The sequence below is a fragment of the Lachnellula hyalina genome (genome assembly GCF_007821495.1).
Source record: "Lachnellula hyalina strain CBS 185.66 chromosome Unknown contig00104, whole genome shotgun sequence".
NCBI classification, from domain to species: Eukaryota; Fungi; Ascomycota; class Leotiomycetes; order Helotiales; family Lachnaceae; genus Lachnellula; species Lachnellula hyalina.
The window spans coordinates 24,261-45,927 of record NW_022157218.1 but is presented as its reverse complement, the minus strand read 5'-3'; the positions used below and the strand labels follow the sequence as shown (position 1 = coordinate 45,927).

The 21,667-nt window shown below is 47.8% G+C and overlaps 5 protein-coding genes across 5 annotated transcripts; 1 reads left to right on the top strand and 4 right to left on the bottom strand.

Moving 5' to 3' along the window:
- Nucleotides 1-7,154: 7,154 nt before the first annotated feature.
- On the bottom strand, nt 7,155-8,072 carry LHYA1_G006040 (putative proteasome subunit alpha type-3; the record flags this gene model as incomplete). The annotated part of the gene is made up of 4 exons (XM_031150981.1): nt 7,155-7,297; nt 7,344-7,762; nt 7,812-7,996; nt 8,049-8,072. 4 exons carry the CDS (start codon nt 8,070-8,072, stop codon nt 7,155-7,157), a joined length of 771 nt encoding a protein of 256 aa, XP_031003951.1.
- A 278-nt stretch (nt 8,073-8,350) lies between these two features.
- On the top strand, nt 8,351-10,036 carry dre4 (Pre-mRNA-splicing factor; the record flags this gene model as incomplete). The annotated part of the gene is made up of 1 exon (XM_031150980.1): nt 8,351-10,036. One exon carries the CDS (start codon nt 8,351-8,353, stop codon nt 10,034-10,036), a length of 1,686 nt encoding a protein of 561 aa, XP_031003967.1.
- Nucleotides 10,037-11,445: 1,409 nt separating this feature from the next.
- Nucleotides 11,446-13,523, bottom strand: YJR054W (putative vacuolar membrane protein; the record flags this gene model as incomplete). Its single annotated transcript, XM_031150979.1, has 3 exons — nt 11,446-12,944; nt 12,989-13,412; nt 13,461-13,523. The coding sequence occupies 3 exons, from the start codon at nt 13,521-13,523 to the stop codon at nt 11,446-11,448; spliced, it is 1,986 nt and encodes a 661-aa protein (XP_031003968.1).
- Nucleotides 13,524-16,791: 3,268 nt separating this feature from the next.
- LHYA1_G006037 (uncharacterized protein) lies at nt 16,792-17,983 on the bottom strand (the record flags this gene model as incomplete). Its single annotated transcript, XM_031150978.1, has 3 exons — nt 16,792-17,112; nt 17,210-17,454; nt 17,527-17,983. The coding sequence occupies 3 exons, from the start codon at nt 17,981-17,983 to the stop codon at nt 16,792-16,794; spliced, it is 1,023 nt and encodes a 340-aa protein (XP_031003963.1).
- A 386-nt stretch (nt 17,984-18,369) lies between these two features.
- On the bottom strand, nt 18,370-20,649 carry het-6_7 (Heterokaryon incompatibility protein 6,OR allele; the record flags this gene model as incomplete). The annotated part of the gene is made up of 1 exon (XM_031150977.1): nt 18,370-20,649. One exon carries the CDS (start codon nt 20,647-20,649, stop codon nt 18,370-18,372), a length of 2,280 nt encoding a protein of 759 aa, XP_031003964.1.
- Between the last annotated feature and the right edge of the window lie 1,018 nt (nt 20,650-21,667).

The following is a 21,667-nucleotide window of genomic DNA, read 5'->3' as shown; positions in this document are numbered from 1 at the left end:
GCAATTACCTAGTAGGGGTGGAAAGATGTGGCCATGATGATTTCGCAAACCTTGCTCTGTGAGGTAGAGGTGGAGGTGGAAGGTTGTGGAGCTACTCGAACCCCTATTGTAGGCAAAGGGGGTGGGATGCTCATAGCATGGTCTAGGTATATTTCTTAATTAGCATTATGTAGTTTCATTCTTAGTCAAAATGAATGTTTTCGATCTATTACATTTTCAATTCCGTTTGCGTCGAGTTTTCCTCGTCCTTTGTTTGACATTCAATGTTATACGGACGCGGATTAAATCTGAGCCTTTTTTCTTTGCTGCCAACAATGACTTATTTCACCCCCTTTGTCCTCGATTCTTGCCATCCCATTTCAAATGCAATGACTATTTCCAATTCCAAATTTGCCCATCAACCACCAACTGCGATTCTCTTATACAGGCAGCCCGAGTTGCATCCAGTGATACAAACTCAACAATACAGTTGAGAGAGCCATCAATAAACATCTTCTCCTGTTACCACATCAATCAATCGAACAAACCAGCAACCCCTCAACCGCCTCAATGGCGACCTCCCACCGTTCCCTCTTCTGCCTCAAACTCCTCATCTGGATCCTGTTCTTCTTCCTCCTTGCATCCGTCATCCTAACCCAAATCCGCCTCCTCGGCGCTGGTACGCCTACTATGCCGAATACACCAAATCCGTTCGCCCCATCTCATCCGGGCCCGACCCAAAATGCAGCGGCATCCTCAGCGAACCCGATTCCTGGCGTCGCGGGTTCCCGAATCGCTGGTGGTTTAGGCGTATGCGGTGTGAGGGCGAGCTGTATAAAAGTCGAATCCCTAATCTTTTTGACAAAATCTGGAATGCGATCCCGGGCTTACCAAATGTTCCTAGCATTGAGCTCCCAAAGGTTCCTAAAATTCAATTCCCAGGTGTATCAGACTGGACTCAAAAGCTCCGGGATTCGATACGAGGCCCATCGGAAGTTCCTAAGATTCAGGTCACAACTCCAAGCTTACCAGTGGTTTCTACAGTTCAAGGGTCCACCCCCACACCATGGACTCAAAAGCTTTGGAACGCGATACCACGCCCGTCGAAAGTTTCTGGGGTTGAAACCGCAATTTCGAGCTTACCAATGGTTTCTACAATAGCCCCGACCGCAAAACACTGGGCTGAAAAGCTATGGAAAGCGATTCCAAACCCATCGAAAGTCCCCGAGATTAAAAACACAATTCCAAGCGTATCAGAGGCTGCTACAGTAGCCGCGACCGCAACACGCTGGGTTGAAAAGCTGTGGAACGCGGGCTCGTCGGAAGTTCCTGAGGTTGAGAGCACACTTTCAAGCTTAGCAGAGGTTTCCACGATAGTCCCGACTGCAACACGCTGGTTTGAAAAGCTATGGAACGCAGGCTCATCAAAAGTTTCTAAGGTTGAGAGCACAATTCCAAGCTCAAGCTTATCAGAGGTTTCTACAGCAGTTCCAACCGCAGAACACTGGTGGAACGCAAGCCCGTCAAAAACTCACAAGGTCCACGTTCCTAAAGGGGTTCTTAGCAAGGAAACCATTTCGCCTGCCATACAAAACACTGGATCATCTTATAGTTCTCTGAGCAAGAAAATCAGCAACGCCATTCCAAGCCCAGCAAAAACTCCCAGGGTTCACATCTCTGGAGTGGTCCCTAGCAAAGAAACCATTTCGCACGCCGTTCAAAATGCTGGATCATCTTATAGTTCTCTGAGGAAGAAAATTAGCAGTGCGCTTCCAGAGGTCTCTACAACAGTTCCGACCACAACACACTGGCCTCAAAGGCTCTGGAACGCGATTCCAAGCCGGTCAAAAACTCCCAAGGCTCACATCTCTAAAGACGACCCTGGCAAAGAAACCGTTGTGCATGCCCTTCATGACGCTGGGTCATCTTATGGTTCTCTAAAGGGAAAAGTCGGGAAAGCGCTTCCAGATCTTTCGATCAATGCCCTTAGAACTTTTATCGTTTCAGGACTTGCGAAAGTGCTTTATGGTATTGGGTGGACGTATGGCTTTATCACCAACCGTATCGGGAATTTCTTAGTTGCTATCCAGAACGCAGTCACTTACCTTATTCCGGAGTGGACTTATCCCAATTTCAAAGCCTCAGCAGCCAAATACCCAAGTATCAATATCAATATCCCGGAATTCCAATTTGTTTCTGACTGGGTTCGCTCGATATCTGGGTCCTTCAAAGATGTTGCAGACTGGATTGCCGAGATTTCAATTTGGGAAAATCTTGGCTTTGGACATCTCAGTTCGGTTCGCAATACTTGGTTCTGGGAGAATGTCGTAGATTGGTTTCTGTGGCAGTGGTGTATACAGACCATCTTGGGCTATTCCCTTCTCGCTTTGACCCTTCCCATATCCGTAAGTCATAATCATATTCTCTCATCACTTCAGAATTGATACCTTGACACTGATAACAACACAGATTGCTACTTTGATGGCTACAGTCGAATGGCTCTACTGCTTCGTCACCAAATCTACAACGCCCACTCGTGGTGAAGCCGCAATCTCTATTTTCATGTCTTTGGTTTGGTCCATCTTGGGTACCGTTGTAGGATACGTGGAACTGGTAAGTGCTGTGAAGAGGATCCATTCTTGGAGTACCATTGCTTTTATTCCAGTGGCTCTTTACCAAACTTTTGATATTTCACTAACACTATCTAGATTACAGGTACCATCTCTAGCATTTTCAGATTATTCACGAGCCCGCTCAAGAAGTGGAGGGAAAAGCGTTGGGTTATACTCGTCAAATACTTGGAGGCCGGGATCAATGTTACAGACAATGCCTACCAGCTACTGATTGAACCTACCCTCAACCTTGTCAAAAATATTTTTCAAGCAACAGGAGGTACAATCCGCCGAGGTTTCAGCTTTGCCATCGGCCCATTCCAAAGGTATATCGATGGAGTTTGGACTACTATCACCTCAGTACTCGAGCCTGCTTACAGCCTTATTGCCGATCTCTTTCAATGGATCGCTTATCTTTACAGATCGGCCGAGGCTTTTGTTCCGTCAGCAATTATGAATGTTGTATATCGGACCTTAGACAGATTCGCCTTGCTCAAATATCGACTTCAGATCCCTGGGATTCCTTACAGGACCAAAGTATACGACGTTTTCAAGACAACAGTCCTCGGCACCGTCATCCCGCTCATCACATGGGCTCTAATAACGATCTGGATACTTGTATTGCTGCGGATCGAATCTTTGAGAGCGCGTGTATTTGTCTTCTTGTTGGTAGCCAGAGTATTGGACGAACGATTCTTCGTCGTAATTCAATTCCGCCGGAATTTACTGCCGCCCGAGAACGCCACTCCGGAGGAGCTGGAAATACTGAATCTCTACCGATCAGATGCATTGGCTAGGCATGATGTAGTCCTCTTCTTCCTGGTATGGTTTGGGACCGCATTCCTCCTTACGATGAACGAAGCGCTCGCTGGACCGTTCCTCGACAAGTTCTCCGAGACTTTGTTTGACGTTGGATGGTGTCAGAAATACCTGGAAGACACCTCAGCAACAGTCATTTCCGCCAGCTTGACAATTTCCGTCTACCTATTTACCACCTTGGATTTTTACACCGTCAATGGAAGGCTACTGCACATGTCCCTACCTGGATTTAGTAAGTGGGGTAAAGAAACCTTCGCTGAAGGCTATAAGACGCTCAAAGCCTTTTTTCAATTCTCAAAAGATCGCATCTTGCAACCATTCTGGGCGAAAATCGTAGCGGCGGGTGCGAGTATTCGGGAACTGTTAGTGCCAGAGGGAGTTGTCGAACCACTTGTGGCTCCGGTGGACGACCTTACCTCGATTCCACTTCCTCAAACCCCAATACAAGCCGAGGCAAACGGAAAACAGTTTAGTCAGGGGGTGTATCAGAAACTCGAGCGTTTTGGTGCGCTGTGTCTCCCGATAGTTGCCTTTCCTTTCATACTCGCTCATGATTTCATCCTCATACCGCTCTTGGGAATGGTCGTAAAATTCTTGGACTTCTTTCTAGCGAATGATCAAGATCCAAAAAATCTCCTGGAATCACCGACAGGAAGCTCAGGCAGAGGTTTGAATAGCGAAGACGGAGGCAGCGGAGGAATTGGAGGAGATGGCGAATCGAGCGCGGGAAGGTCTCCTTCCACAGATGAGGATCCAAACCCGAATAGCGCAACTCCAAGTAGCCCCGGAAGTAGACGTTCGAGGACAGACGAGGGAGAGCCGCATACCTCAACCTCGGATTACTCTGGGAGCGATAGGTCTGAAAGAGGCGAGCCTGTTCTTTTGGCAGATCTTAGTCCACCGAAGAAAATAATGGGGATGTTGGAACCAGACGAAGAAGACGTTTGGGCAAATTATGTTCGTGAGGAAGAACCTCTGGAGGAAACAGAACAGCTAGTCGAAATAAAATCAAAAAGGTTATCGGATATAGAGGAAAAGGACTCAGTACGCTCAGGTTCTGTGGACCATGGACACGTGCCTCTCTCCCCAAGAACGGAAGAGAAAGCCACACATCAGACCTCACAGTCGGCCATAGATGCACACCAAGCAGCTAGAGCCGGGTCGCATCCTGCAGCCCCCAAGCCTACCTCAATACCACCGCCGAAAAAAACACAACGTCAAAAGTACTTCGAGGAGAGAGCTGCTCGACAGCTCAAAGAAAAAGAGGCGGCAAATATCGCCAAGAACCAAGAAGTACAAACCCCTGCTGATAAATCTCGATCGCCTTCACAGCCCTCAAAGAAAGATAAAACTCCACCGCAATCTCCAAAGAAAGACGCAAAGGTTCATTTTGATACTGCAGTTGAAGAGGAGATACCAAATCCAATTCAATTTTCATTCTCCCCAGAAACCGCAATAGACGCAACTCTTCCCCAAATGCGTCAGGGCGAAGAAGAGAAGCAACCATCACCTACCAATTAGCAACCACCGTCGTCGTCCGCCGCAACTACAGGAGCCGCAATTTTGATGTTCTCCAACCTCCCTGTGGCCTTTGGTTATATCGGAGACGACGCGGCGACTTGTGGAGGATGCTGGGGCATGTTAATAGCGTGGACGTTATTCCTTGGTTTGCTTCTGATTGTAAATCTTGCTCGTCCTCAACTGCAGCGTAACTGTGTTGAGAAGGATGCGCAGATTGCTAGATTAAGGAGAGAGGTGGTACGACTTTTGGCTTTTCCAGATGCAAGACAACCGAATCGGGAATTTGAGGGTGAAAATGTAGAGCTCAAAGATAAGCTTGAGGAGGCGAGAGAAGCAACATCAGATCCTTGTGCCGAGCAAAAGAGACGGGCTACTATTGCTGCTGCAGAAGCTGCACGTTCGCGGCAGCGCGAGAAACAGAATCATAGTGATCTGAACGAGATCTTTGATGTTGCGCTGCAGGTGGGTAATGCGATTAGACCCACTCAATCAAAGCCAACACCTAGACCTACGGCAGGTGATATCGTCGACGCGCTGTGGGTTCTCCAGGCAACGTGGCTGGAAAATCTTCAGCTCCGAAAGAGTGCTGCTAGTATACCTAAAGATACGAAGGATCTCCTCGGAGTCCGGACGCAGCTCGAGGCTCTAAATGCCCAAGCACGAAAAGCTACAATGAAGCTTGCTGATAATCTTGACTATTCATCAAAAGGACTATCGGTTGCAGAGTTCATCGATTCATCCACGGCAGAGATTGAAAGGCTTCAGCAGCTGATTTATGATAAGCATGAGACACAAGGGCAGCAGATCTTTGAGCAATTAAGGAGGCAGCTCGATAATGTGCTACACGAGAACGCAATTCTTCATGAAGAAGTCCAAGTACTTTGGTATGGAGAAGATGCTAAAGTTTGGTATCCAAAGCCACCTCATGATCCTCCTACTGAAGATATAGAGATGACTGTCGACTACGAGGATGGAGACGCAGAAATGGAAAGATCAAGTCCATCCTTTCCGTCTGGCGCCTTTCCTTACACCTGGGCCGAAGATATCAGTGGCTCATCTGCTTTTGGTGCTGGCGAATCATCTTCATCAAACCCCCAGACTCCTCCCATAGGTACAGATACTGCAATAAGGCCAAAGAGGTGGTTCAAAAAGAGTGTTTTCAGACCATCAACTCCACCACTTCTGCCCAAGGTTGAGACATGGTGGGGCATAGGAAGCCAAGTAGAATTGAAACCAACGCCTGCAACTGCAGCAAGTCCTGGCGACAGTTCCATACCAACATACAACTTCCACTGGGGTCCAGACTCAATACCTTCCACCGAATTAGCGATGGGAATCGTAAGGGAAAGGCAGCTAAAGAACGATCTCGAGAACGCTGGCATCGAATATCCCGCCTGGTCTACCGAAGATCTTCCAAGAAATAACTCCACTAGTATCATGCTTCAGAGCTTTGCGCAAGACCTCCACGTCTCAAAACTAGAAAAGGTGTATCTCGAAAAGAGTATTCCATTACCACCTAGGCCGCAACTTGAACTATGGACCGAAAGACAGCCGTCCCAAGGTCCGGCTGAATTTTATCCAAATGGAGAGTCACCGTGGGACGATCGAACCGCTACGGAGGTTGCTAGGATTGAGCAGTATCGAGATGTGTATGAGCAACAGGGAGCAATATACCCGCCGTTCGTGCCAGAGCCCTTGCCAGCGTTTCCAAATGGCGAGGGACGTATGGAGGGAACGTATTGGAACTATCTTCAGATACGAACTCATCACATGTTGCTGATTAACGACTTCATTAGGTATGAGAAGCTCAACGGCAGAGGTCTTGGCTCAAGACCTAAAAGATCACCAGCCCCAGAGAAGGGTAAAGGAAGCCTAACGCTGAAACGACGAGGTATCACCATATAAGGTCGAGGGAGTTCGGAGGCTGCAACTAACGAACGAATCTTCCAAGTGTTTGCACTCCGAGGGGTAAAATAGTGAACCGTTCAAAACTGCAAAAGTCGTATGGGAAGAATATGAAACGATTTTTGGAGAACTTCTCCTATGGCTCAGGAAACGTACGCAGAGTCTCAGAAGACTGAATCGGTGCTGAAAACAATGGCTGAGAAGATGTCTGCATAACTGGAAGAGGAATAGTGAAAGGCCAGAAATTGGCCCACCTGCCATGAAGGTATCTTATTGTTACATAGCCGCAGCCGGACTCTTAATGAACAGAATAGAAATCTAGCTGATTATGCGATCTCCATCCGGTCCCGTCTCATCTTTAGCCAGGTCATGCTCCTTCAATAACGCATTGATTTCCTCCGCGCTCCACAAGTGATGGTAAATCTTTCCATCCTTCGTCTTTCCTACTGTAGCAAACTCAACTATGTAACATTAGCAGCTGCCAGTCAAAGTGGTGAATTTGCTTACTCTTCTCACTGCTCAACTTTGTAGAATCCATCGTCTTGCTCAAAACCTTGACAGCCATACCACACGCCTCCTTCAAATCGCAATCTTCCTTATAATCCTGCTTCAACAGACTTTGCGCACTGGCATTGTTTGCACCAACACTTGTCGCCTTCCATCCACCATAGTTGCCGCTAGGATTGCTCTGGTAGAGTTGGAATTGTCTCTGGGGATCGTAGCCGGCGTAAATGAACGATACACCAAAGGGGCGTAGACCACCGTGCTGCGTGTAACCTTGCTTGAGATCGCATAATCTACGGACGAGCTGCTCGCAGGGGATATCTTCGTTGTAGGTGAGGAGGTAGCGTTGGGCGGCTTGGCGGGCGTAGTTGATGAGGATATTGGCGTCTGCGGTCATTCCTGCTACTGCGCAGATCATGTTGCTGATAAACTATTAGCTTCAAATCCTCTGATCATAGGTGGCTGACACACTCGTTCAAGATGTACAGCTTCTCTGCGGATGTATCCTGCTCCAGGAGCTTGCTGGTGACCTTTCTCTCTGCTGCCAATACAATTCCATCCTTTGCTAATATGCCCAGTGCGGTACCAGCGTGGGAGATGGCCTCGAGGGCATATTCGACTTGGTAGAGACGTCCTTCTGGGGAGAAGATAGTCGTCTGTATGGCATTAGCAACTGTGGATCTGGAGCTGTTAACAGTCTGAGCTTACTCTGGAATCGTATCTTCTAGACATCTTGAGGACTGGTGATAAATTGTCCTAGGGGTTCGTAAGGCGGATAGAGAAGGGGGCTTATCTCTCTGATCCTTTCAATGTGGTGTTGAGGTAGAAAGCAGCTTGTATTGGGTTTCTTGCACCTATGAAGCTCCAAAAGCTCCAGGCGACGACAACCGCGTACGCGCTAGTGACCCTTGTTGACTTACATAATCACAGCCTCGATATTTACTTGGCCAAATATTTTGCGCTTTGCGCATCTATAGCTTTAATTACAATGCGAATGCAATGCGAATACAATGTTGAAGTCTACACATAAAGTCACGGCGCCTCCTCCTTTGCCGGAAGGATGGACTGAACATAAAGCACCGGCCGGGCATACCTATTATTACAACGCTTCTCTACAAAAATCGACATATACACGACCTGCAGCACCACCTACTCCCGCTGCCCCTCCTCCTATAGACCCAACTCAAAGTTTCTTGCAATACCAAGCTGTTGGAAATTCAAACCCAAGTGCTGGACCGAATTTCAATAACTTTTCCCCGCAAGGACAATTCCCAGGTGGGGGTGGGCGTGGAGGATTTCAAGGTAGGGGTAGGGGTGGACACGACAGACCTCCCAGACCACAGCCTACAGACAAGCCGAAGTCGCGGCATCCAATTCCTGAATGTGAGCCCTGGGTGTTGGTGCATACCAAACTTGGCCGAAGATTTGTCTACAATACCGAGAAGGACCAGAGTTATTGGCGCATACCTGATAAATTGAAGGATGGGATATTGGCGTTGGATCAGTTGAGAATTAAGGAGAAGGCAGAAGCTTGGGCGAAGGAGAAAGAACCTGTTGATTCAGGAGAAGCTCCCGGTGCTACTGTGCGGCCTCCTGTGGCTGCTCCTGAACCTGCACAAGGCAATGGAGGGGAAGTAGAGGATAGTTCCGAGTATGAAGAGGTGGAGGTAACAGACGATGAAGACGAAGATGGGAATCCTTCCAAACGGCAAAAGACTGAAGAGCAGGACCCGGACGCGCCAGTCGAATTTAACGAGGATGATATTGCGTTCCAGCTAGCCGCAATGGGCCAAGAATATGGATTGGAACCTGGAGAATACGACGATGGTAACATGGAGGAATGGGAAGAAGGTGCAGAGGGTCTGGAAATTACGCATGAGGACTCGGCTGCCTTATTCAAGGATTTATTAAACGATTTCGGAATCAATCCTTACAGTCCATGGGAGAAATTGATTGAAGAGGGGAAGCTTGTAGACGATATCCGGTATACAGCTCTGAACACCATGAAGTTGAGGAAGGAAGTTTGGGAGGAGTGGTCGCGAGAAAAGATCAAGGTTTTGCGAGAGCTCCGTGCGAAGGAAGAGAGAAGAGATCCGAGGATACCGTACCTTGCCTTCCTTCAAAGACAAGCGAACCCGAAACTATACTGGCCTGAGTTTAAGCGGAAATACAGAAAGGAAACCGAGATGAAGGATACAGCTTTGGCAGACAAGGATCGTGAGAAGTTCTATAGAGACCATATTAACCGACTCAAGCTTCCGCAGTCAACTCTCAAGTCCGACTTGTTAAACCTGCTCAAGGATCAGCCTACCTCAGTACTAAACAATGCGACTCTATCTTCGCATCTACCACCTTCCATTCTTGCGGACATCAAGTACATTTCTATTGAACCGACCGCAAGAGACGCTCTGGTCGAGACCTACATCTCGACCCTACCGCCACCACCCGAATCAATACCCGAAGAAGAGACCGAGGAAGGCATCAAAGAGAGAAAGGAACGAGAAAGGAGACAAAAGGCTCTGGAAGACCGTGAACGACATGTTGCGGAAGAAAAACGACGGCAGAAGAGGAATCTAGAATTCGGCAAAGGCAGGTTACGGGAAGAGGAGCAGGAAATTGCTAGGGCGATGAACGTCACGAAGAAAGGGCTTAAAGATCACCTCATGGGAGAGGAAGGTGCAGATAAAACTGCTTGAAATGTCACCGACCGGTTGTATTTGGCAGTCAACGATGCAGGCAACAGCCTAGAGAATCCAATACAGTGATACAAGTAATAAGCCCAATTATAACTTCCAAGCTCTCTAGTCCAGCATCTTAAAGTTATCGCAGTACATGTCGGGGCAACATCTCACGAAACTTGGCGGACATATCTCCGGAATAGCAAGAAGCAGAACTGCCTGCAGTATTTTATATTCTCCCTCCCACCCAACCTCCTACACAATTCACTCTACCGTATGCCGCTCTACTTTCAACATAGAGGGATATAAAATGCCTAACCCTCTTTTCTTCTTCTTTGAATCCAAAAGTCAAACAATCTATGTCCTCTGCAAATATTGCTCTTCCTCTTCCTCTGTACGCTTATATGTGTTATGTCTAATAGGATTCTTGGACTTGGAACATCTCTTTAGACTTTACATTCGGATGACATGTAAAATAATATGAAAGTTGTCAAATGAACGAATGAAGGTTTTCCTTAACAGCAAATTTATCTTTCAAATAATTAAACATTCATGCGACCTCCCCAGCCATATGTGTCCTCATAGAACCAAGTATAATAACACCTCAAACCACACAAGCACGACCTAAACAAAGTAAACGCAGTCTAAAACCGCACTACCCACATCTCAACCTTCCTACAGTGTACCATGGCATAAATCTTTGGTTCTAGTAGGATAGGGAGTACGTATGCAGAAGCAGATATAAGTTTGATACCCTCGCCTCCCCACCTCACTTACTGTCAGCTTTGCCAGTAAGCCGAGCTCTCAACCCGTTCTTACCCCCTAACCTAATCCCTAAAAACAGCACATTCGTTCAGCTAACGTTCACTGAATCTTCACACCGCTAGAGTTTAGATTATAGAGGATCTCCTCGCAGTATTCTCCCCTCTCTTTATTTCCCTCTACCTCCACCTCTCCTCTTCCTCGCTACCTACCCATCTATTAAGCTAAGAAGCCTTGCTGATACCTAGCCAAGTCCCCCAATCCACATCCCACTCTCAAATCTCACTCCTCACTCTTCTTCTCACCCTCACTCGCATCACATCATCTACAAACAAATCCGTAAATCCTAATTCAAATCAAAAATGGTATCTTCATTCAAATCTCCCTCGCTTGCTTGCATAAACACCGAAATCTACTTTCCCCAAAAAAGCAAGCTTTGCTTTACTGAAAAGCCTGCTAGTTCATTCCTAAATACACCATATCCACTCCCCTCCCCTGCACCCAAGGAAAATAGATTACAATTGCTGGTTCGCTCGCTCGCTTGCTGTCTGTCATCAAGTCGTTACCTCCCTCTCTACCCAAGGATCCCATCACATCCGCAATATACAATCAATCCCCATCTACATCCAGTCCAATTCGGTATCATGCTCGCACCAGGCTCGCAACTAACTCCTTCTATAACCCGGACTATCCATCCCCCCGAACCCACTCGGACTAGGACTTCCCCGCTGATTATACGGTGCTGGACTAGCTAGCCTCGCTGGTCCCTGACCCTGACTGGTACCGGGTCTTTGCGGAACAGGAGCATTGAAATAATCGCCTTGTTGCGGTGCGCCTAAGCCCGGATCCGTCATATTTCTGTATTGTTGTCGTGGTTGTTGCGGTTGTTGCGGCTGCTGTCCTTGAGGATTGGACGTCGGTGCAGGACGCATATTGGGGTTGTAGGCTTGGTAGCCATTTGTTGGTGTACTTGGAGCTGGACTGTTGCGGCCTGGTGCTGGACTGTTGCGGCCAAAGTCTGAGAGCGGGGCGGGGGAAGATCGATCATTACTATTCGAGTAAGGGTCAAAAGGTGTCCGTCTGCCCATTGAAGGTGCTGGGCCGACTGGTGTGTTGGATCGTAGATCGCCGACCGCTCGAGGTACTGGGCGGCCGAACGTATCGTTACTAGCTAGACTTTGGGGAGTCCCTCTTCCATCCATATACGACATTGGGCTTTGTGTGTATGCTCTGTCACCCATTGCGGTAGGCATCCGTGGGGGTGGGAAACCATTGTTGTTGTCTTCATATGAGACAGGACTTTGCGTATAACCTCTGTCACCCATTGCACTTGGCATTCTGGGACCTGGTGCTGGCCCACGGTATTGACCATTATTTGTATTTCCCGTCATAGTCCGTTGAGGAGCAAATCCACTCGTCTCAATGGATCGTAGTGAAGGAGCTGGTGAGCCTGATCGTCCATATCCCATATCAGAAGCATTGCCCATCAGAGGCGCATTGGAAGCAGTCGACGAATTAGTAACACTACGACCGTTGAAAGGTCGCTTCTGGCCCAGTTCATCCAATTCGAAAGCCGGCATGGGAGGTTGATCACTTGGTGTACCTGGTCGAGAAGTGTACATTGGAAGAGTCGTCATGGTATCGTTGCGACTCAAAATCGGCATCTGAGGTAGCTTGTCGTCGGACTTTTGATCGTATAACACAGGTAAAGTAGCTTGACGTCCACCTGCTGGTTTCTCCCCCTTCTTGACAGATTTAGCATCTGCTTTTAATCGTCTTTCCTCATCCTTGGCGATTGCTTTGTTGACCTTGACTGATACAATCCTTGACAATCGCTTGTCGACCTTGCGCTGACAGTATCCAGACAAACCACCATCTGCGTTCGGTATCCAATGCCATAGAAAAAATACGTAGAAAAGAGTGGCCAAAATGAGTGAAAGAGCTCCAAATATCCAAATAACCATGGTGAAGACCATGCCAGAAAGAACAAGCGCTTGTTGATTGGACTCTTTGGCTAGAAGGGCGATATTTTTGAAGAAGGTGGTAAGGAATGATCCCACATCTTTGGCATCATTCGCCTCGAGCTTCGCAGTGTAGACGGAGTATAAGGTTAAAGCATTCATGACCTGTCTGGGTCCTTGACAGAAGATGATTCGAATCCAGGCTGGGAATGTCAGAATTGTTATTGCAGATAGCAAGAGAACATACCTTGGAAGGAGAAATATGTAAAAAGGGCAACATATTCCGCGCCCTTCTTCGACTTGGTCAATTCTGCAAAGACCAAGAAGCGCCTGTACCCCCGTCCCTTTCCAAGTCTGATACTCTGGATTCGGACAGCCAAAGAATCCAAATAACTCTCTGCGACGGCACCCCTCTTCATGACACGCATCGCTCGGAGATGTTCATAAGCCAGATTGACCCACGATGCAATAATACACGACGCGAAGATCCATTTCGATATGGAAAAGGGGACTTTGGGTTGGATTTCTCCTGACCATTTGTTGAATGCGAGGAGATTGACGGCTGTAAAGGTATCGACACCGTAGACAGCAACGGAGATGAGGAGGGATATCCAGAGGTAACCGTATGCGAGATATGCGAAGCAACTTGTAGTTTTGAAATCATTTAAACTCTACAATAATCAATTAGTTCTGGCATCGCATTAGGATGGCAGACGTACTATGAAATCCCATTTCTGTTCGGCTTTGAGGTCGGCCTCCTTGACTCTACCTGAACAAAGCATTGTGAAAGAAATGGAAAGGAAACGGTATTAAACAGATAATATCTGAGATCTGGTCCTGCCAGAGTCGAGAAGAGCACCTGGCTGAATGAACGTGTGGATGGGCTCGAAGGAATGAAGGTGGCCGGGTATTGGTATGCAATGATTGTGGTTGTGATTGAGATTGGGGTTGACGTTGGTCGTGATTCAATCAGCACTTGTCGTTGTCCGCCTGCGGTATATTGACTGTGCGATTGAAGTTGGAGATGTTGTACCTATCCACGTTGGAAGGAGTGAGGAAGACGAGGGGGCTTTAGTCGGGATGAGCGAAGGATTGTGGTGGGACTTGGTACAAGAATAGCAAGCGAATCGCTATTGTTGAACTCTTGAGAGCATTCTTTCTCCTGAAGCTATTCTATAGATTCAATCCGACCGATTACAAGAAAATGATTGTAGGAAGTATTCTATTGCATTGTTGATAGAGGAAGTATTGTGGTCCAATCCAATACCGGGCCGAGAGTGTTTGCAGGATCCAGTAGGTTGTGTCGTTCGTTGCTTCTCTTGTGCTGGTTTGATCGCTCAGGCCGTCTTGTCGCAGGATCACCGATCGGGCACGAGAGTCGCAGGAAGGGAATGTTGCCGCAGGATCACTTCGATTCAATGCTGTGGGTAGACTTCGGATGATTGTTGGCTGGAGTGACAGATATAAACTTCCTAAAGGAGCGTTGAAGTCGTACTGTAAATGTCGATAGGGCGGTGCGAGAGGATTGTAGAGGAGAAGAGTTTCGTTGGATGTTCATCGCAATCAATCGCAAGCCTCGAGCCTCTCAATCTCTCCATACTGGATCTCTCCCTCCGTCTCCACCCGCGGCTATATAACTCACTCTCATTCGTTCCTCACTGCCCTCGTGCCTGACTAACGAATCCTCCCCATGGCGCCTTCCCCAATGGATGTGGATAAACGGACACGGCCACGGCAGTAAAGTAACGGTTCATTTCAAGCCTCGCTCTCGCTCCACTTCTCGACCAATGCAGAAGAATCAGGGGTCCTTTCGTCTCACCCTTGTCGCATGTTTATCTCTAAACCCACTTCACTACATTTATTGGCTGCTTAAGTTATGTTTGCACAAGTCGAACCAATCATCATTAATCGCCCCTGTTTTTCGAAACATGAGCATGATCATGTGACTGCCTTAAATAGATTTCTCACAAGGCGTCAAACGTTTTCGTTCTCTCTCTCTCTCTCTGAATATTCCGCAAACAGATGATCATGCTTTGGATGCTCCCTGAAGACCATGATTGAAATAAAAGTCGACCCAGTTCCGACTTCTAGATTGCACTTTCTCTTCTTAAGGGTTAGGTTTCGCAAATTGTCCAGTACCAAACTTAATATAACGGTAGCTGTTTTGTAACCCAATTATGGCCTGATGTATATATGTAACTTTTTTCGTGACTGCACCAACCTGGTAAACAAGAATTCAAACTTGAAGAATATGTGATGGGTTGAAAGGTCCTCAATTGTTGTTCACCTTAAGCCCGTCATCCCAATTTGTGTCCCCCTGCCCTATAGGAGTGGTGATCAAGTGAGTTGGAGTTGGATTCAATGAATGCCAATGTATGAACGAACGCTTTGCTATCAAACCCTTTACTGCTATTAATTCTCACGGCATTCACTCACTTCATCTCGACCGAGAGAGAAAATAGTCACGCAATACGTATTATGAGCCAGCCCCCCTTTTTCATATTTCTCCCTTGACGCCAACTTCCTCCTCTATGGCTCTCTATGACCGACACACAGTTTAGTGCGTCCTTCTTTCAAATGTTCCACGAGTAAATTCCATAACCGTATCTTGAGTATTTATCTATTTATACCTCCTGGGTCGGAATTCATAGCCTCACGCTATTACGAGCTATAGATTCATATGAAGCACTAAGCCTATTCGAGCACGCTAGACCTCCTCCAACACCCCCTACTAAGCAGTTATTGCATTATAGTGAATCCGATATCCTTTCACTTGAATTTACGAGATATTTTAATACAAGCTATAATAGTACTATTGCGTGGACCATACACCTAATGCCTTTGGCGTCAGATTTAGCGAGTCTGAGGCTATAAAAGAGCTTCGCTCTACGCAGTACCTTAGTGATCAGAACCATTCGCTCCCACAACTCCACTTCATGACGTCTTTCTAGTACTTATCTGCCCTTACATCCCAAATCTGCCCCTACTTACTAAATAGGTAGAAATTCTTAATCGATCATCTACCAGACAACGTTCTACAACACTTCCTCGACTTCCCCATGGCCCGGGACTCTCCCTTTTATATGGAAGATTCATTACTAGGAATGGATCATTTAAAATCGATCCCCCAGTTCTGGAAACCTCCATTGGCACCAAGAATGCCCCCTCTTTCCCACCACCAGCATCAACGGTAATATTCCAATCCATCAACACATCCTTCAATCCATCCACCACACCGACTGGATCATCATCGTGCGCCCTCGGCAAGCATTTGGGTTGCTACTGTAGGCCGGTAGCAGATCTTGGAGAATCAGGAGAAATTGAGAACGCTCATTCCCCAGGAAGCCGGAGCGAAATACTTATCATAGAGTTAGACACGCTAGAAAGTGATGAGTTCATCTACCGAGGAAGTTCTTTTCCTTTTCCTAGTAACTGCCTCAACGCAGCGACTTCGGCATACTGACCGCCGTCGAACTCGAGCCGTTTGACTTGTAGTAAAGAATTCTCGAGACATACGAGCTGCGAGACCAGCTCTCGATATTCTGACGTTGCTAAGCCGCTGCGCTGCAGAGCGTCGATGACGGTGCCGACGAGCTCGATGGCTGCGATGAAGTCGTCGACTGAGAATCCGAAGCCTACTGACATGCTAGGTGGATGGTCGGGTTGCTCTATCTAGGAAAAGGATGGGTTCGAGAGAAGATAGAGACCCAGTTACAAGAAATGCTCAGCCACATTATCGCCATGCACGTCGTCAAGGGGGGCGAATATGGGAGGGGTGAGGTATAGGAATAAATAGCGGGGTCTGGCTATCCAAGTGGAAGCCAATATATTACCGGCCAAGGAGGGGAGAAAGCAAGAAAGAAAAAGTATTGTAGAATAGCACCTGAATATCTTTTGACAACCCAAACGACATATCAAAAGGTCGTAATCGTTAGAACGTCTCAGGAACAACATATGTAAAATTGAATACAAAACCAATCAATCATATCTCTTACACCAACATCTATTTCACACCGACATCTACCCCGCCCCCACCCCCACAGTCGAAATCTAAGCCATAAACGCCCTAGCAGCCTTTCCGCCCTTCGCACCCTGAGCAGTAGCCGCACCAGCTCCTTTAGCTTTACCAGCAGCCGCATTACCAGCAGCAGCATTACCAGCAGCAGCATTTCCAGCTCCCTTAGCGGTAGCGCCATTTGCCGCGCCTTTACCAGTACCGGCACCGGCAGCGGCACCGGCTGCCCCCTTTGCACCAGTTCCGGACCCCTTGGCTTTACCGGTGCTGGCTGCTGCTGATGCAGCGGTGCTTACTGCTGCTATGGCTGCGGTGGCACTGGCTGTGCTGTCAATGTTGAGGAGGTTATCGACGGCCTGGGGGTGGTTTGTTAGTATTGCTTTCCCATTTTTCTCACTTGCAAGACGCGTAACGTATCTAAATGAGACAGAGGGGAAGAGAAAATGTACATACCAAAACACCCTGCTCCTGCTCTGTCCCGCTGGTGGCTTCCTGGTTCCCCGTAATCGCAGCCGGTAAATCTTTCTGGTTCTCTGCAACCTGCTCGTTGATGCCAGCGAGTGTTTGCGCGGTTTGGATGTTATCGGGTGTGTTGACGGCAGGGGTAACGTCTGTTTGTTGGACGGCGAAACAACCGCCAAAGGGACCATTGGCTGCGGCGTTGAAGCAGCGGACTGTGCAGATGTTTCCAGTGGAGGCTGGGGGTTGTATTAGCTGATATCTCTTTCATGTATGATGGCTGTATGAAGTGACGGAAAAGGAACACCAACCTCCGACGCAAGCTAGATCTGATGGCATAGTAAGTGCCAGTTTGATAGACCCCGTACTATCTGTCTCCTTGACCGTCACGTTCAGCTGTCCACTAACTCCGTCTGCGTTGGACGTCGGGTCCACATCACAAGTATATGGCCCCGCGCCATTCGCACCCCCTGGACTTATCGTCACATCAACATTTCCTCCCTTTGTGACACTCGTGACGGTCTTGTTAGCGAGTTGCGTTTCGGTGTTTTCCCCAATGTCAATGTTACCACTGAGTAAGGTGCGACCACACTCGTTGACGACGTTGCCGGCGATCTCGGCTTGGTTGATAACGTTTGCATCGGCCTGGTTGAGGAGGACTTGGAGGGGGAGCGAGGCTGGTGAGCCACTGCTGCCTTGCGCCGAGAGGATTACGCCTTGGGCGTGGACGAGAGCGAGGAGTGGGAGGAGGTGGATTAGAGAAGGCATATTGATTGAGATGAATGTGCACAGCACAAGAATGAATAGAATAATAATTAAAAACAACGAATGTAATCAGACCGGCTGGCAGGTAATTGAAAATGTAAACAGATGAGCGAGTGAGAAATAGATAGACTTCCCACTGGGGATGATGGACATCGGCAATCTTATAGAGATGCATTACCCGCGTAATCATCTGAATATTATTCCTAAACAATCTCAAACAGACACCAAAGCAGAATAAATGGGCCAATCAGTCTCACGATGATTTGCAACAGCTTCAGTCGCATGAGTGGGCCGATTGTGGATGCGCCAAGAAATAAACGCTAGGTTCGATAGGCCTGAAACAGACATGTGGATATCAACACCACACACAAGCTTCGAGCCTCAAACAATCATATTATCAGAATAGTCTTCAGGTACTCCTCGTTCATCATTTCTCCGTCCATTATGCCGTGAACATAACATTCTCCTACCAGCTGGCAAGTCCACCCTTCGACCGGACGAAGTATAAAGGGGGTTTGCGCGCCTCGAACCACGCATACCACATCCCCTTCCTTCGTACCCGCAGGAACAAGTGCCATCAATCCATTGTTTGTCACACATAATCTCCTATGCAATGAACATTGATTCATGGCAACGGCGTACGGTAGGAAAAAAGAGTCCAGTATTTGTTCCCGCACATCCTCAAACATCGCCGCCGGAAATTCGGCAGACAGAAGTTCTGTAATATCACCGAGGTCTTCTCCATTCAGGCGGCTTTTGAGAATCTGCTGAGTGACCTCAAGATTGTTTCCATGCTGTTGATAGATAGGTGGCGCAGGCCTTTCAGTTGGACATCTGTTCCCAATAAGAGTCCGCCAAAAAGCCTCCGGGAGAACCTCTCCAGTAAAGTACGGGTCAGTCGCCCATTTGGTCACAAGTTCAACCCCCTCTTGTCGCCATTTGATTGCATCAAGAAGACAGCTGGCAGTGTCTTGATTCACAAGGTCCATTTCCCAGGCAGGACTCAAGTGGGCAGCTTCTCCAAGGATGATTGCCTCGATTTCTATGCTGTCCGGAACCGAACCAAGACGCACATATGGAGAAGTCGTCCTGCCAGGCATCATCCCAAGTAACTTTTGTGATTCCACGGGGACGCCAGTCGCGGCTAGGATCAACTCGCTGCCTTCCGGACCATTGTACACGTAGGGGTCGGAGTGCTTTCCAGAGGCTCGATAACTGTATATTTCACCGGCGAGGTGATATGCAAGCGTGTATGCTGGCGGAATACAACTCCAATCTGGAGTCCACGAAGGGAGATTTTGCACTTCTGTGGGATAGCCGATTCCGGCAAAAGGTAGAATGTCCAGGGGTACACGAAAGGCAGAAGCCTCGCGGGTCAGCATATTTTGCGCTGTCTCGACAAACACATCCCGATCGGATTTGTCGTAATCAATTGCCGTTGGTAAAGATGGACAGATTCGCAATAAACCACCAAATAGAATTCGGTCCCGTTCAGCTTCGTGAGAAAGTCCCATTAGGGCAAATACCTTATCCTTTCGGTTTGTAGATTTGCACCTGGAGAAGCGAAATAGTAGGTCGAATAGTGATTGTTTGATTCCAGCTGTTCCTTCAATACTCCTCATGTTCTCTATTTGACGAAGGTGTATCATTTCCGATGGTAAAGACCTTCGTGCGAAAGTGGCCTCGGCGGTTGTGAGGGTTGTATATTCTTTCGACATCCAGGTGGAACAAAGCGCCTCTACAACACTATTTAATGATTGCCAATGTATTAGCTCAGGGCCATACATAACAGTGATTGCGGATGCAAAGACAGCCTCTTGTCTGACCCAGATTCTTTCAAACCACGGATGGTGGAGGAGATTTATAAGCGCGTGCCATTCGGGGTCGACGGTTTTGCTCTCTGGAAGAGCTCGTCTGAGCAGACGCTTAGCTGTTGTTAGAGGGGTAACAAGCTTAGCTATTAGCCCCCAAGGCACCGATGTTTGATGCTTGACCCAAAAACGCATCAGAGGACCCATGAAAGCAATCATCCTATCTTGAATACTCTCCGATGCAACGGATTGAAAGACTCGTGTTAGGAACTTGATTACTCGAATAATTGGGTGCACCACCCAAAATGGGGAAACTTCTCGCATCCCGTGTGATATTCTACGGACGAGGTTCATTGCCGCTGTCGCATCATCTGACTCCCCAAGCCATACAATAACATTGGACGCTCGGTGGTAGATCTCGCCCATCATCTGGATTTGGCCCACTTTCTCATGGTTGTCTGCTTGATTGATGCAAATGGCATCGATCCAGATATAACCGGTACCAAAAGGAAAATCCTTCAGTCGAGAGAGAAAATCCTGCACATTGGTGGTTACACCGAACCACGTACCGTCCATAAATATTGTACTGGCTGGCTTGCCATCACCCCATGTATACGAGAGGGCTTCATATGGGGGTAAGTCGTCCAACAGATATGGGACCAGACGGTAGGATACGAGGTTGTCAGAGGCTGATTTTTGCAGTTCAAGCAGACGGACATGCCTTTGACTGGGCAGCGGTTGATATTCATAGCGGGGAGGGCGTAGGAGTGATACTGGTGACTTTTCGAAAGAACCACCGCATCGTAGTTCTAGTAAGAAATCCAGAGATACACTTCCCAGCCCAGGGTTTCTGGCCATATTTTGAATCTTTTAATTTTGTTGTAAGGATCAACTCTAAAAACCGAGCTGAAAACAAGGGACGGCTGAACAGCTTGGCTTCACGTGACGAGTCCTACAGATCCACTCACCGATGCGCCATTTGGCTTGCGGTGGTGATGGAAACAATGTGATTACATGAGTCCAATAGGAGGCTCTTTAGGAGCTTTATCTTTGAATAACTTCAAGCATAGACGAAGAGCGTGTTGTGGGCTGAAAGATGTGAAGATTTAAGGGAAGGAGGGTAGGGTCTAGGCCGCTTTTACCAAGCCACTTGTATCTACACTTACACACTTACTTCATCCGACTTCCAACCTCAACTACCAACACTAGGTACTGTACCTGCAACATTGCAAGATATTGCGAGTCGCACTCTTCGCTTATCAAGTATCACGGCCATGGAAACCACGGCTCATAGAAACACCTATACGCCTCTAAATCGCGCATGTGCAAATTGTGCCCGAGCAAAGGCAAAATGCCTTCCGGACTCCGAGCCAGGAGGTAAATGTGCAAGGTATCAAACGTCTTATTCTCCTTATTTGGGAGCATCAGATGCTAACTGATGGAGATGCCAGCGTTTACAGAAACAATGTGAACCAATTCCAGTTCGGAGTCGTGCACTACCTCGGAAACGCAGAGTAATGGAGCCGAGGTACGGAATGCCCGGCATTATTTCTAACATATAACACACTGACAGCCTTTAAAGTCGGATTACAAAAAATCATGTTGAAAAACTTGAGGAAAAGTTGGACGGTCTCGTTAAACTTCTCAAAACAACTCGAGAAGCCGGAGCTGTCGGAAATCCGCGTCCATCTGTCAGTCATGTCGCGTTTGAAAGTCGGAGTCCAGAGGTCCAACCTCTGTCTACTCAAAGCACATCTCCTTTGAGCTCCGAAGCAACCGTAAGAGGATTTGGGTCTGGCTTGACACCGCATCATGATACCCATGCAGGCCAGAATTGCCTACCCCACCATTCCATCAGTCAATCAGCTGCAGAAAC